We start from the raw sequence: 15,307 nt of genomic DNA on the forward strand, positions 1-15,307 counted from the left end.
GCTGAGGTTTCCCCCACGGAGCAGCGGGGGCACGGCGCCCTTGACTTCCAACAGGCGCAAATGCTCTGGGGTCCTCCGGGTCCCCACCCCCACCCTGCCGGGGCGCCTTGGGCACGGAATCCAGGGCGGCCCGCGCACGGAGCCGGAGCCGTTGCGTTTGAAACCCACAGAGGAATTCCGGCGCTGGACGGGGAGGGTGTGGGAGCCACAGGCAAGCATATCGGCCCAAGCCGCCACGCCCTGCGCCGCCTGCAGAGACAGAGCCCTGCTCAGGCTTGGGGCCCCCGCCCAGGCCAAGCGCAGCCGGGTGCGGGGGACGCGGCAGGTGTCTGCTGGGAGCACCGGGCGGGCTACCGGGGGCTACACTCCCGGGGGGTCTTCCTGCCCAGCCGCCGAGGCAGAGCGGCGCTGGACAGGGGGACCGGGAGTAGGGAAGGGGCCGAGCTAGGCGGGGCTCTGCGGGCCGTTGGCCCTCCGAGTGAGCGGGGGTCCTTGGGAAGGCCTGACTGAGAACTTGATGGCGGGCCCCCGCCCCCACAGCGCCTAGCACAGTGCCCATCCGCGCGGCTTGGCGAGCGAGAATGGGCTGAGCCACAGTTGCCTCAAGGTGTCACGGGCGCATCACGACGGGGGGAGTGCCAGGGACTGTGGGGAGAGCCCGCCCTCCCCCTCCAGCTGTTCCCAGATGTCATTCTGCCCGCCCAGGCGCCTGGATCCTGAGCTCAGGGGGATTCCACAGTTACTAAGCTACTGGTTTTTGTTGACTTTCAAATATTTTCTTCTAAGGGAGAGGGGGAGGGGGGCAAAAGTCAGGAAAGAACAAATAAAAACAAATCAAAATAAGCTCCCCCTCCCCAAAAGAAAGCTGTCCCCCATCCACCACTCACACACAAATCCTAGGCCTCTGCACATAGTAACCTTGCTGAAGCAACAGCCAGATAGAACTGACCTGCTTCTGCCCATCCTCATCTCCCTTTCTGGTGGATGAGGGGTGGTGGTGGATGGTCCCCCTGTCTGCGAGCCCTGGGTGGACAAAGGGGCTTCCGGAAAGAGAGGAGGAGGATGGCCAGTGGGAATGGGCTCCCCTCATCCTCCGCCCTGGTGGCCAAGCGCCCCTCCGCCCTGGGCCCATTCCCCAGACACACCTGGATCCACCAGGACACACCCCAAGACAGCTTAGACAAGACTTGCCATGAAATCTGGAAGAGAGTTCAAGGCCTGCCCGAGGCCTTGCAACCCAGGACCTCGAAGGAACAGCTCTCCACCCCTGTGGCTGGGACTTCAAGAGACAACGGACTCAGCTTCCAGGAAGAGTGAGTGTCCCCCTCTGTGGCTGGCATCAAGGGAAGTGGGAGGAGCTGAGGTCCAAGCTTCTGAGGGAATGTTCTTGCCCCTTGTTCAGTCTGGTTAAACCCTAAAGGCTGTATGCTTTTCCTCCACCTGTCTTGGTCCTTTGTCCAATCTTTATAGGGGGGCTGGGAGGGGTCCTGAAGTTACGGGGTGAAGTGCGAGACCAGGGCTGTATTTCTGCTGCCTCTTTACCAGCCTGCTAATGGGACACTTTCCCTTTTACTTACACAACCCAGATGTAGATCTGAGGACCTTGAAAACCCGCACTGGCCTGGGCTGAGGGTCAGATGCCCATGGCTTTCCCTGGCGGCAACTCCGTGATACTTTCCCTTTCCCACCCCCAAAGGCTAGGCATTGGCAGAGATGAGTCTGGTAGTTTTAAACCACATCTGGAATTCCCTAATACAGGGAGCAGCTGTCCCATTCAGCCTCCACGGAAGCCTCTGCAAGAGCGCACATCAAAATATTTACTGGGAAGGCATTGACATATTCAGAGGGCACAATAGAAAATTGAAGTGCGGGAAGATGGCTGTAAATAGGCCTTTTCTGGATGGGAAATCCTGTGTCTGGGAAACACAGTTTCATGTTGGGCAGATATTGTTGGGGATGGATATTCTCAAGAAGAGGAAGGAGAGAGCTCGTTAAGAAAAGCCTGTAAAGCACCTTGGTCATCAGTGCCACCGCTGAGCCCCCGTTCAATGTCGGGCATCCTCCGAGTGGGCTGCGAACATTAATTACTCCTCCCAGGGTCCCTATGAGCCAGGTATTAGTGTCCCCATTTTACAGATGGATTAAGTGTTAATAATTAAACGCTAATTAAAGACTAAGTGATAATTAAGTGTCACCTGTTCCAACACATGCTCCAGTTCAGCTCAGAGATGCTAGAGTGGGGAGGCCATGTAGGCAATTATCCATTGTGTCTGGTTTCAGGGATTTCCATGAAAGAGCTAGGAGGAGAGGGAAAGCAGAACTGCTACCCAGGTGTGCCCTACCTGCTGTCCCCTCTTGGGCTGCAGACAAAGGAGGAAGGCACTTTGGCTGTGATTGCTTATCCTGCCCTGTGCTCAGCACGACATGGCTGGGCTGGGAATGGCCCGTCTACCACCAAAATCCTGCTGTCCAGCCCTCCAGTGGCACTGAGCACCCCTCCCCTGCCCGTTGCCATCTGTTCTGGGACAGGGCCTTGGCAGGGGGCCCTTGGGGCTGTGCTCAGCTCTCAGTGGCCAAGAAGCTGATTGTCCACTTTGTGGACCAAGGGTCAGTGGCAATTTCCAGTAGATGGCACTCTCTCTGCCAGGTCACACTGAGTTAATGGAGACAGACTCTACTTCCAGTCTGCACTTGGCCCAGAAGTGAACTGGTGCACCTTTGGCCTTGATGTTTTTCCTCTGCAAATTGAGGATGATATGGCCTGCTTGGTCCACCTGAGTCGATAAGGAGAATCACATGCAGTGGACCCAGGACCCTCCCCCACCCCCGAAAGCTGCATTATGCAGAGGAGGCTGTCCTTTAATGGGATTCTCAGAGTTCAGGGGGTTTTTCTTGTTACTGCTGCTGGCTTCAATTGGGGGTTTTCATACTCTGCTCAAAGACCCGCAGGTGCTTCAAGGGGCCATCCTAGAATCAAGGGGCCTGGTTGCTGGGCCCCCATCCCCACTTCAGCCAGAAGGCTCTTTGGTGTTTTTGGGGTGTTGCTTCCTGGAGTTCTCCATAAGCTACATTTGGGGAAAACAAACAAAAAAACAATGGTTTTGCTGCTGAGAAGGGAGCCAGGGAAACACCCCATAAGATGAGTAACCAGTGTCCAAACAGTGTGGACACCAACTAAATAGAACCCGAGAAACTTCTTGCAGTCAAGGCGGCTGCAATGGCAGAGTCTGATCCCTGGCTTTAGACCTCGTGCCGCACTGCTTGGGCTGTGGGATCTGTTTAACTTCTGTGAGCTTGAGTTTCCTCATCTGCCAAGGGGAGACGATTACTGCCATCTCAGAAGGCTGTTGGGATGATTCAATGGGATATTTAAGTATTCCTGGTAATAACGGTAATGACTAGGATTTGTATCGATGTTATATCAATAACATCGATAACATGATGGACCACTGGAGCATCTTCCAGAGGTCTTCCTACCTCCTCTCTCAGGCCCACACATCCTGTCTGCACAGCAGACAAAGAGAGGTCTTTAAAAAACAGTGAATCTGCTCATGCTACTCTCCCTTTAAGCCTTTGAGCGTGTCGATAACAGCGATGATATCGATGTTATTACCTTGTAATAATAATGATGGTGATGATCTCTTTAAGCCCTGCAATTATTCCATGAGGTTGGTACTATTTTAAACTCCCCCTCTTTTTGACTTTGTATTATGCCGATGTTCCCGGGCATAAAATAGAATAGGATGATGAATGTCTGTCTGGGTGTCTGTCACCGAGGTTCCAGTTCATTGACGACCACACTTGCGCCATTCTTGGTTCGAGTCCTCCCTCCCTGGTTTTCAAATGGAATCCCTTTTTGCAGATGAGGTCATGGGTTGGAGGGGTCCATTTCTCTGCCCGAGGCCTGACAGTTAAGAAGTGGTGGAATTTCAGAAAGCAAACTCAGGTTCATCTCAGCTACTATGCGATAGATAGTGTGGCTATGTTCCCCTGGAAATGGAAGCATCTTTTTGGACCATTATAATATTGGGCAGCCCCATGTTCTGAATGGTCACACATATACAATGGATTTCAAATCCTGTGTGCTGTATGTACGGCGTGCCTGTGGGATGGCTTCAGGCTCATGATACCTCTCAGCTAATCTTCCCACCGCTTCATCTGTAAACCTAGTTTGGGTGATATTTTCTGCTATTAGAGTGGCTAGATAAGTAAATTCTAAAGCTCTAGCTAGCCAGAAATTTTTTTCTTGACTCAATCCCTCTATATCACAAAACCCCAGACATCTCGAGGCTGAAAGGGATCCTAGAGGCCACCTTCTGCTGTTTGAATCTCTTCCTCAAGATCCTTGCCAAGTGGTTACCCACTTGTACACTTGCTTAGATGGAGAAGTTCACCACCTCCTAAGGCAGCCCCTTCCCTTGCTATGAATGCTGGCTGTCAAAAGACCATTTTCTTCCTATATTGCGTCTATCTCTGTCAAACTCATACCCATTGAGCTGGGTTCAGATCAGTGGATTTAGGGCTCCAAACTTAATCAATCCCCTCATTCTTTCCATAGCCCTTTAAATATTAAAAGATGGTGAACTATATTCTTCCTAGGATTTCTTATTTCTGTAGCTGATCATCTCTGGTTTTCTAAGATTCCCCTCACGTGTGCTGGTCCCCTTGGCAGTGAGGTAACCAGAACTAAGTACAGGAAACCAGGTATGATCTAGTTTGTGCAAACTGGATCTTCTCTGTTTTTATTTTGTATTCATGGTAATGGTGATTAATGCTGCATTCACTTTTCCCCATGAGCCAGCTTCATTCTGTGGGCACATTCGGAATTTATTCATCCATCCATCCATTCATTTATTCATTTAGCAGATATTTAATAAGCATCAACTGTGTGCCTGGCACAGTGCTAAGAGAGAGCAGGGTAGGGCTGTGACCTGGATAAGGCTCTCCTTGGAGCTCACAGTCAAGGAGGGGACAGAAACCAAAAACAAGTAAATAAAAGACTGTGATAGTTTTAGAACATGAAAAAGACTGGTATTCTAGTTGGAGGAAACCAAACATAAAAATCAACCAGATAATTTCAGGTCGCAATGAGCACTCTGATGAAAATAAAACCGTGTCAGGGCAAAGCAGTCTTCAGTAGAGGATGGTCAGGGAAGAGCTATCCAGAGAGACGTGGTCATGTGATCTGAAACCAGGATCCCACGAAGGAGACAGTCACGGGAAATCCAGGGAAGGATGTCCAGGCAGAGGGGAGAGTGACCATGAAGGGTCCAACATAGGAATAAGCACAGAGAGGGACTGAGGGACCACGGGGCTGGGGCAGAGGTGTGATGGCATGGGACAAGGTGATATCAAAGGCAGGCCGGTAAGGTGTAGATGGCCTGGGGGAATCGCTGTAGTTAGTGTGGATTTGATTCTCGGTGTGATGGGATATGCTCGAAGGCTTGAAGGGAGAGTAGCATGAGCAAATTCACTGTTTTTTAAAGACCTCTCTAGCTGCTATGCAGACAGGATGTGTGGGCCTGAGAGAGGAGGTAGAAAGACCTCTGGAAGATGCTCCAGTGGTCCAGCTGAGGCACCACGGCAGGGTGGCTGGATCTGTGCAACTGCAGGGACACAGAAGAAATGGGAGAGTCAGAGGCTATTCTGGGAGGAGCCAGCAGGCGTGCTGATGTTTGGGGCCCACAAACAAAGACAGCAAGGCTCTGCTGAGGTTTTCTGCCTGAGCTACCACCAGCTGGACTGGGGGGCATTTCCTGAGGTGGGGAAGAAACTGGAGAAATGGGCTTTTGGGGAGAAAACACTAATTCTGTCTAGTATTCATTAAACTCCAGAATCTTACTCAGCTATCTTTTAAGTAGACTTAAATTAGGGCTTAGAGCACTGTGGCAAGCCTCCAGACTCACAGCCTAGAACCATGTGTTCCCTCGTTACCCCTGTCACTGACCCTTTTCACAGTCTGAGAATCGGGTTTTGGATTTATGGTTGACTCCTTTGCCCTGACTGGGACGTGGCATCTGTTCATTCCTTTGTTTATAGATTCATTCAACTAACGCTCACAGTTGCCTTCTGGGTGCCAGACCCTATGCTGGGCCCCAAGATCTACACTGGGTCCCTCAATACAGAGATAAGTAGGACAGGAGCCCTTCTCTCAAAGAGCTCCACCTCTAGTGGCTGGGATGGACCCAGAAACAGCAATGACATTCAACAGTATTTATTGGGCACCTACTGCATGCCTGATAAAGTATGCAAACAAATACAATGGTGGGAAAGATGGGGACAGTCTCTGACCTTCACGGACCTTCAGTGTCTTGAGGAAGGCAGATGACAGCATATTACCATTACCATGCTGATGAAGTCGTGGTGCTGTGAGAGCTTACTGAGGGGGACACAGAGGCTGTCCTTGGGGCTCAGGGAAAGCTTGCTGGAGAAGGCGGTAGGAGGTGGTTTGGAAGGTCAAGAGAAAAGACCCCTGCATTGTGCATGTGATGAAGGGTACAGAGATGGCCCTTTGGGAGCAGAAGATGGCAGGATTATCACCGCAAAGGGGATCCATGGTTGTGTCTCCTGGGCCGGGTCTTGAGATAAGAGCCTACAGAAAGCATCCCTCAGGTGCACAGAAAGACAGGTAGCTCCCTGAAGATGGCATGTCATGCCTGGGGGTGGATGAGAGTGGAGAGGTGGCCTGGGGCTTGCTGGGTACCGCTACCTTCTCTGGAGGCTTCTGGGCGCTCAGGCAGCACTAGAGAAACTTCCCACATCCCCAAGTCAGACAGAACTCAGTCTGCAGCATCAGAAGGCTTTGGTAGGTATTACCCTGAGCCAGACCTAAGGAGGAAGATAACTCTACCCAAAGAAAGGAAATCCCCTTGAGTTTTTAAAAAATGGAAATGATTTCCTGATTAATAGCCTTCTGAAGTATCTGTCTCAAGAAGGGAGAGGGCTGTTCTGCCCTTACTTTAGGAAATCCTTACTGTTTATGCCCACTGACCCCATCCTCCAGTCTGGTGGGGCCCCTGGGACTTGAACCAAGGTGCCGCCTTACTGAAGCTGTTCTCCCAACAAACCAATCTTTTGTGCTATGGTTATTTGAACATTTGAGTGAATCCTTCTTTTCTGGAAAAGTTGCTTGGGAGATATGCTCACTTTTATTTATTTATTTATTTATTTATTTATTTATTTATTAAAAGCTTGGACCCTAGTGATGGGTGTGATTAGGGCAAGACTCACACATGGAAATGCAGACTGGTGTCCTAGAGCAGAAGCCAGCTCGGAAGACCTTTGGAGTCTGATGCTCTAGGCTAGAGTTTTCTTCTAAGAGGTCAAATGTTTCAGAATCCAAGGAAAGCTGCTGTGCACTCTTTTGCTTAAAACACATCCTTCTATCCCTTCACATTTTGTAAATGGCAGAGACCTCCCCCACCCACCGGGCGGGGGCCTCAGGTTGGAATCCATTTCTCCTAGACATTAAGTGTCTCCCTCCCTTATGCTTCTTGGGGGTGGGTCTCTGCCACTGCTATGACCCCAGTCACATTGATATCCCCCATCTTGGTTATCAGGTGAATTAGTGCACAAAATGGCAGACAGAGGTTTAAGACATCCCAATCTTTCTCTCCTCCACTCACCTTCAAGATGGTCTTGGATTCCTTGCCTCCCTGACACTCTCTTTTCTGCCATTTTCAGAACATCTCATCTGGCTGTGTCTGGTTCTTTTTCTTCCTGGATGTGCTTTATCCTTCACTTGCTTCATATTCCTGAAATATGTCAACAGTGCTGCTCAGGATTCTCCCATGGCTCCTTCATTGTCTTCTGAACCCCTTGATCTGGTCTACAAGGGTCTTTGTGTTGGCCTTGCCTATGTGCCTAGGAGCATCCTTGCTGCTCTTCTCCAAATCTCTGTAAGCCGAGATGAACCACCAGCAGGTGTACAGCTCCTTGCTTTTGCTTGGGGTACTCCACTGCCAAGAATGCCTCTCTTCCATATCTGTGCCTATTGAAATCCTATCTGTCCTTAAAAACATAGAATAAGTGTGTCATCCCTTGAATGTTTCATGTCTCAACCATTCAATATTTTTTTTCTTCCTCCCTCTTCCATGTTCTTCCTTTTAATTTAAATACATAATTATAACTTTCTCTTTTTCCTAAGAGTTTCAAGGTGGCTCAGGAAACAATAAAATAAGGAGACAGGTGGATTAGAATCCCAACATGCTTCCTAGCTATAACCAAGCTGCTCAGACTTTCTGTGCCCCATTTTCCTCATCTGAAAAATGGAAAATATTGCAGTGACCAACCACCTTAAAGGATGATTGTGGAGGTTAATGAAGGAATGCACGCAGAGCTCACACAGCACCTGGCATAAGATAAGGACTCTAAGTTATTCTCCAGCATCATCATCACCATTATTGTTTTGATCAAGGATAAAATAACAGGGTTTGAGTCATCAAGAATCATATGAGGGGAGGAAACTTATATTCCCGAAAACCTAAGTTAATGGAAACCACTCAACCAAGGCTAGCATTTTGCTCTGAGTTTCTTGGCAGCCAGGGCAAACAGTGGGGACAAAGCAGTTGGTTTCTATAACTTATATCATCTAATAAGAGAAAACAGGAGAGATCATCAGGAGAGACCAGTGCTTCCCTAGCTCTAAGGACTGTGAGATAGGGGTCTTTACATGAGGGTGACAGAATGGAAAAGTTGGTTCAGGCCCAACTCTCATGTTGACCGTTGGCCAAAGGGGAGGACACAGCATCCCATGGAATCTCTTGTTATGGTTCAGGCATGAGATTTCTGATCATTAGGCACATATTGTATAGTGCCTTGTGGCAACAATCCTTTCTCCCCCACTTGACCATGGCTCCTTAAGGGCAAGGTCTGTGTCTTACTCATCTTTGTATCCTGGTGCCCAGCTGAGTTCCTGGCACTTGGTTGCTGCTATGCAGTGTGTATGAATGAATGAGGAAGTGAATGATGGATGGACCATAAAAATGACACTGCAAGGAGGGTGAGGACCGGAGGTGGCCAGGATCCAAGAAAGGGGTCACAGTCATCAGAGGAAGCCTTGAGTGACCCAAGGACAGAATAACAATAAGGCAAGACATTGCAGGGTTTTTTCCTCCTTCTGTGTAAGCTGCAGAGAGGGAAACTAACATTTTCTTGTATATCTGATATATGCCAGGCTCTACATTTTAATTTTCTGTTTATCTTATTGTCTTAGCAATCCTTCCTAGTAGATGGTCGATATTATTCCCATTTTACAGATGATGAAACCAAGGCTCAACCTCTAGGTAACTTGCCCAGAGTCCTCCTGCTAGGAGGGGCCAGAGCAGAGATAGGAGTCCCGTGAGGCTTCAAGGCCTGAGCTTCTTCCTGGACACCAGGACCCCATCACAATAGCCCTTCTGTGTCTGCTTAGTACCAGGAGCCATGAGAGGCCGAGGGAAGATGAAGCATGATTAACGTCCCATGTCCCGTGTCCCCCTTTTTAATTTAATTTTATGGTTTCGGGAGCTGTGTCGCAGGTTGTGGGAGCCTGCAGAGATGGGCCACCGGTGGTTTGGTTTAATCCCCTTTTTAATATCTTTGTTGCAACGTTCTTTCCAATTCAGCTCCCAAGTCACATTAAAAAAAATACCTCTTCCTTAGGGTAAGCCTTCTCTTATTAAACAGATTCAAATGAAAAGTTTTCAAGATAATTTGAACAATACGAATCACACTGTAGCTCCTCTGATGCCGCGGAATCTCCTTTACTCTGTACTCATTCCTCAGCAGGTCCAGACTCAGTCTCCAGCTCCCTGAGTCCCCCAGCCCCAAAACCTGGTTGGTCTGGGGACCCAGCCCTCAGCAGTTTCCTGAGGGAAGCTCAGCTTCCCTCAGCTTCTCCTGAGGGACAAGGGTCAGGGAGGGGCAGGGGTGCTGGGGAAGGTGTCCCAATTCCATGTGCTGTTCTGCCTTCTCTGTCCCACCTGCCCCGAGGGAAATTCACACCTGGCTGTCTGTCTCCTGTGCATCAAAGGCATCATTTGTGTCAACACCCACGAGGGGGTGGGAGGAGGGCTACCTATTCAGAATGCAGATACCCAGGCCCTGTTCTTGACCAATGGAGTGGCCATCTCCTCAAGAGTGCCTGGGAATCTGCATTCGGAACCATTGCCCCACGTGACTCCTGTGCATCTGGTATGAAAGTTCTCTGGGTACTTTGTTGGTCAAAGATGACAGAGCCTCAGGTTTAAAAGGGACACACAGCTTTGAGAAGGTGTTCCAAAGAAGCGCAAGAAGGAAGGAGAGCTTTCTGGCTGTGTTTGCCAAGGACGGACACCGTAAAAAATGGGCTCTATCAGTGTGAAGGCCTTTGCTGAGAAGTGAGAGGAACGCCAAGTCCAGGCTTGGTGCTGGGGCAGCTGAGGCATTTCACGGGGTTACCTCCTTTAACCCCGAGTGGCGTCACTATCCCCATGGTGCAGATGACAAGACTGAGGTTCCAAGACGTCTCCCCCCACTCCCACCCTCAGCCAGCTGGGTCCCAGGCAGCGGTGAGGGGTCAGCAGCTCTCTCCTTGGAGCTGCTAACATTTGCATAGCGCTCCTTACAGTTTACCGAGTGCTTCACGTTCCTGGTTTCACTTAATCCTCCCCAGCCTGCAGGGTGGAGGAGGGGCGGGAGGTGCAGCCTTCTGAAGGCCCCCTACCCCTCTGCCCACTGAGATGTCCCTGCAGACAGAGCTCAGGGGGCTCCCAGGTACCTTTGGGAGCCAGATGTGCGGGGCCTTGGATGGCTAGTGAATCTACCTATTCTCTCAAGTCCCCCCTCCTCCCTAAACTGAGCCCCTTAGAGCCTGGCCCCTCACCGCTGGGACAGGTGGAATCCACCCTCCTCATTCCTTTCCTTCCTGCTGGTTTTCCACAAGCCTGTGGTAGTGTGTGTGTCTGTGTGCGCTGTGTGTGTTGGGTGTATGTGTGTATGGCTGTGTGGGATGTGGGTGAGGTGTTTGCACAGTGTGCATGGCTGTGTGTATGTGTGTGCACCGGGGTAGGGAGTATGATTGTGGTACATGCGTGCATGGGTGTGGTGTATGTGCATGGGTGTGGCATGTGTGTGCATGGCTGTGGGTGTGTGTGTGTGTGTGTGCATGGCTGTGGTATGTGTGTGCATGGGTGTGGCATGTGTGTACGGGGAGGGAGACCCAGGGCGATTCAGTGAATCCCACATGTGGAGGAGAGGGAAGATAGAAGAGACAAGGTAGCTTTGACCAAGACGGCTGTGTCCTTTCCTTCCACACTGGGCAGTGCACCCTGGGTGCTGTGATTAATGCACCAGGGTTTCTGCTCCTCATGCAGATAGGAAGACTTAGAAATGTCCACTACTTTGGTCAAGCATGGGTGGGCGCCAGACTGGACAACAGAGCCTCTGCCTCCATGATGAAGACCTCTTCTTACATGGGGCTTTTTGGGGTCTCCTCCCCACCCTCACTCACAACCACTCACCTGCCCACCAAGTTCTGCCTTCTGCCACCTCCTCCTCGGTGCTGGCTGGTTCCCTGGCCTCTGGCCTCCTGCGCCCAGGGTCAGAGAAAGGAAGTGAATTGCAGGTCACCTCGTCAGAAAGGACAGAGCTGGGATTCGAGTGCGGGCGTCCCGACGGCGAAGACCCGGCTCCTTCTCCCACTTCTGCTGTTTGGGGCAATGTAGGGCAGTGGTTATGGGCAGAGGCTTGAAGCCGAGTGGCCTCGGATCCAACCCTGATCTTGGGTGAACTTGAAGTTACCTTTCAGACTTCCTGAGTCTCCATTTCTTCTTTCTAAATTGGGAATGAAGGTGCTGCTCACCCTTCCTAGTTGTTGGAAGGACAAGTGCTGAGCATATACCTGGCACCCAGTAGACACAGCACAGATGGTGGGTCAGGCCCCAGACCCCTCCTGTCACTCCTCTGGGCTGTTCCTTGGAGGGAAAATACCTAAGCCTGGTGCTTCCTTGCTGAAATCTCTCCACTGCTTCCCTGCACTTTTGGAATCGAATCCCCTCTCATCACTGAGTCCTGGCACATACCACCTCCTGCTTTTATCTCTTTATAAATTCACCTGGCGTGACCCCACCCTTCATGTGCCCCATGCACTCGAGCATCAGTCATGCCAATGCACCAAGCCCTTTTCTGCCTCATGGCCTTCGTATGTGCTATTCCCTGTGTCTGGAAAGCTTTTCCTTGCATTCTTTACCTAAATACATGCTTCTTTCTTCTCTCCCCCAGCTTAAATGAAACTTCCTCAATGAGGTTTTTTTCACTCTCCTAACTTGAGTGTGTGCACCTACTATTCTCCCTTGCAACTTCTCACTTTGTGTTTGCAGAACAATGTGGTCCAGCATTTGAAAAATGTAGCATGTGAACAAGATTGACTCCACTCATTCCCATTGTTACCTCTCAATTCTGGGACCTTGGGAAAATTACCTAACTTCTCTGTCTCTTTGCTTCTTCATTTTTAAAAACTGGGAAAAATTCTCTCTGTCAGTTATCTTTTGATCTATGACAAACCACCCCAAAGCTTGGTGACTCAAAACCATCACTAACCACTTAGCTTCCCTTTCTGTGGGTCAGCAGTCTGGCCCGGGCTCAGCAGAGTGGTTCTTCTGGGAGGGGCTGACGGCACGGGGCTCCCATTCACCCACATCTGCGGTCAGCTGGGGGTGGCAATGGGTGGCCCGGGGCCTTGGGGTTTCCCCTCCATGGGCTGTGTCATCCTCTGGTAAGTTTTCCTACTCCTGTGCCCATGGGGTTTGCTAAGTCCTAAGACAAACATGGGATGAGGTCCTAATGTCCAAGCACTTTAAGTCTCCACTCATTGTTCTTTTCTGTATTAAAATCATTTTGTTTTTAATTTGGATTCTATTTCTATTGAAATATAGTTGACATATTATATTAGTTTCAGGTGTACAACATAGGGATTCAACATTTATATACATTACAAAAAGCTTACCATAAGTCTTGTCACCATCTGTCGCCAAGCGAAATTATTACAGTACAATGTTATTGACTATATTCCCTATGCTGTACTTTCCATCCCTGTGGCTCGTGTATTTTACAACAGGAAGTTCGTACCTCTTAATTCCTTTCACCTGTGTTGCCCATTCCATCTTCCCCCTCTGGCAACCGCCGGTTTGTTCTCGCTATTTATGAATCTGTTTCCATTTTGTTTTGGTTGTTCATTTGTTTTCATTTTCAGATTTCACATGTAAGTGAAATCATACAGCATTGGTCTTTCTCCATCTGCCTTATTTGTCTTAGCAGAATACCCTTTAGGTCCATCCATGTTGTCACAAATGGCAAGATTTCATTCTTTTTGATGGCTGAATAATATTCCCGTGTGTGAGTGTGTGTGTGTGTGTGTATGTGTGTGTGTGCGCGTGCGCGACATATCTTCTTTATTCTTCTCTTGATGGACACTTATGTTTCTTCCAGATCTTGGCTATTGTAAATAATGCTGCAGTGAACATAGAGATGCTTATGTCTTTCCAAATTAGTGTTTTAATTTTATTTGGGAAAATACCCAGAAGCAGAATTGCTGGGCTGGATGGTATTTTTATTTTTATTTCTTGAGGAGCCTCTATACTATTCTGCAGAGTGGCTGCACCAATTTACATTTCCAGCAACGGTGCCTGAGGGTCCCCTCTTCCCCATATCCTCGCCAATACTTGGTATTTTTTATCTGCTCAATAGTGACCATTCTGACAGGTGTGTAGTGATACCTCATTATGGTTTTGGCTTGAATTTCCCTACTAATGAGTGATGTTGAGCATCTTTTCATGTGTCTGTTGGCCATCTGTATTCTTCTTTGGAAAAGTGTCTATTAGGTTCTCTGCCCATTTTAATCAAATTATTTGTTTTTATTTTCTTTCCTTTTTTTTTTTTTGGTGTTGAGTTTTATGAGTTCTTTATAGATTTTGGACATTAGCCCCTTATCAGGTACATATTTTCAAATACCTTCTCCCATTCAGTAGGTTGCCATTTTGTTCTGTTGGTTTCCTTCACTGAGCGAAAGCTTTTTTGTTTGAATGTAGTCTGAAAATGTTTATTTTTGCTTTTGTTGCCCTTGCCTGAGGAGACAACCAAGAAAATATTGCCAAGACTGTTATCCAAGAGTTTACTGCCTGTTTTCTTTTAGGAGTTTTATGGTTTCAGGTCTTACATGTAGGTCTTTAATTCATCTTGAGTTTATTTTTGTAGATAGTGTAAGAATGTGGTCCCGTTTCATTCTTTTGCATGTAGCTGTCCAGTTTTCCCACCAGCATTTATTGGAGAGATTGTCTTTTCTCCACTCCTGCTTCCATTATGCAGATTAAATGACCGTACAAGCATGAGTTTATTTCTGGGCTCTCAATTCCCTTCCACTGATCTATGGGTCTACTTTTGTGCTGGTGCCATATTGTTTTGATTACTATAGCTTTGTGTATTCTAGTTTGAAATCTGGGAGCATGATACCTTCAGCTTTGTTCTTTTTTTTTTTTTTTCTCAAGATTGATTTGGCTGTTTGGGGCATTTTGTGGTTTCATATGAATTTTAGGATTATTTGCTCTAGCTATATAATAGTATTTTGTTAGGAATTGCACTGAACTGCAGATTGCTTTGGGTAAGATGGACATTTTAACAATATTAATTCTTCCAATCCATGAGCATGGTGTATCTTTCCATTCATTTGTGTCGTCTTCAATTTCTTTCAGCTGTGTCTTATAGTTTTCAGAGTACAGGTCTTTTACCTTCTTGGTTAAATTTATTCCTAGATATTTTTCCTTATTACTGAATCAAGATTGGTGGAAACTCCTGAAGGGCCTGGACATAGGAAGCCATGATAAAATGGGGCCTGTTACTGTGAGCAGTTGACCACACTACCCCACTGGGGCTGGTGGGGGATTTGATTCCACCCTCTTGAAAGGGCATGGAAACTACCTAACACAGCACCGGGCCAGTTAGTTAGCTCTCCGTAAGCGCTAAGCCTTCTTATTATTTTGTGACCTGGGACCTGAGCTTAAACATGTTAGCCAGCTTGTATAACGTTTGGCCTCTGTTAACCATCAGGGGTTTGAGTCCGTTTCCGACTCTTTCCAGGGAGAGAGCTCTTGGCCACTACGCTTTGCTGCTCGGCTGTGTGGACAGGTAGAGAAGTCAGAACCTCACCCATGGTCATGAGGTCAGTCCGTGGAAGGACTGTCACTCAGGCCCAGGTCTGCATCAGTCCTGGGGTCCTTCACCTCCGTCAGCCATCATCAGCCATGTTACCCGGGTACTGGGCTTGGGTACCATGTTTGTCGTTGGTCTGAAATGC

General features: G+C 48.6%; 1 protein-coding gene across 2 annotated transcripts in view; it reads left to right on the plus strand.

Annotated features, from left to right (window-relative positions):
- Positions 1-437: 437 nt before the first annotated feature.
- CUNH1orf94 (chromosome unknown C1orf94 homolog) overlaps positions 438-15,307 on the plus strand; it is a 39,182-nt gene continuing 24,312 nt past the window's right edge. For both annotated transcript variants that reach the window (XM_032877024.1, XM_032877025.1), the window contains exon 1: positions 438-1,313. In XM_032877024.1, coding sequence (XP_032732915.1) covers positions 985-1,313 — 329 coding nt within the window. In that variant the 5' untranslated portion in view covers positions 438-984. The remainder of the gene's footprint in view (positions 1,314-15,307) is intronic.

Source organism: Lontra canadensis, unplaced genomic scaffold (assembly GCF_010015895.1).
Source record: "Lontra canadensis isolate GAN:19392208 unplaced genomic scaffold, GSC_riverotter_1.0 scaffold60, whole genome shotgun sequence".
NCBI lineage: Eukaryota > Metazoa > Chordata > Mammalia > Carnivora > Mustelidae > Lontra > Lontra canadensis.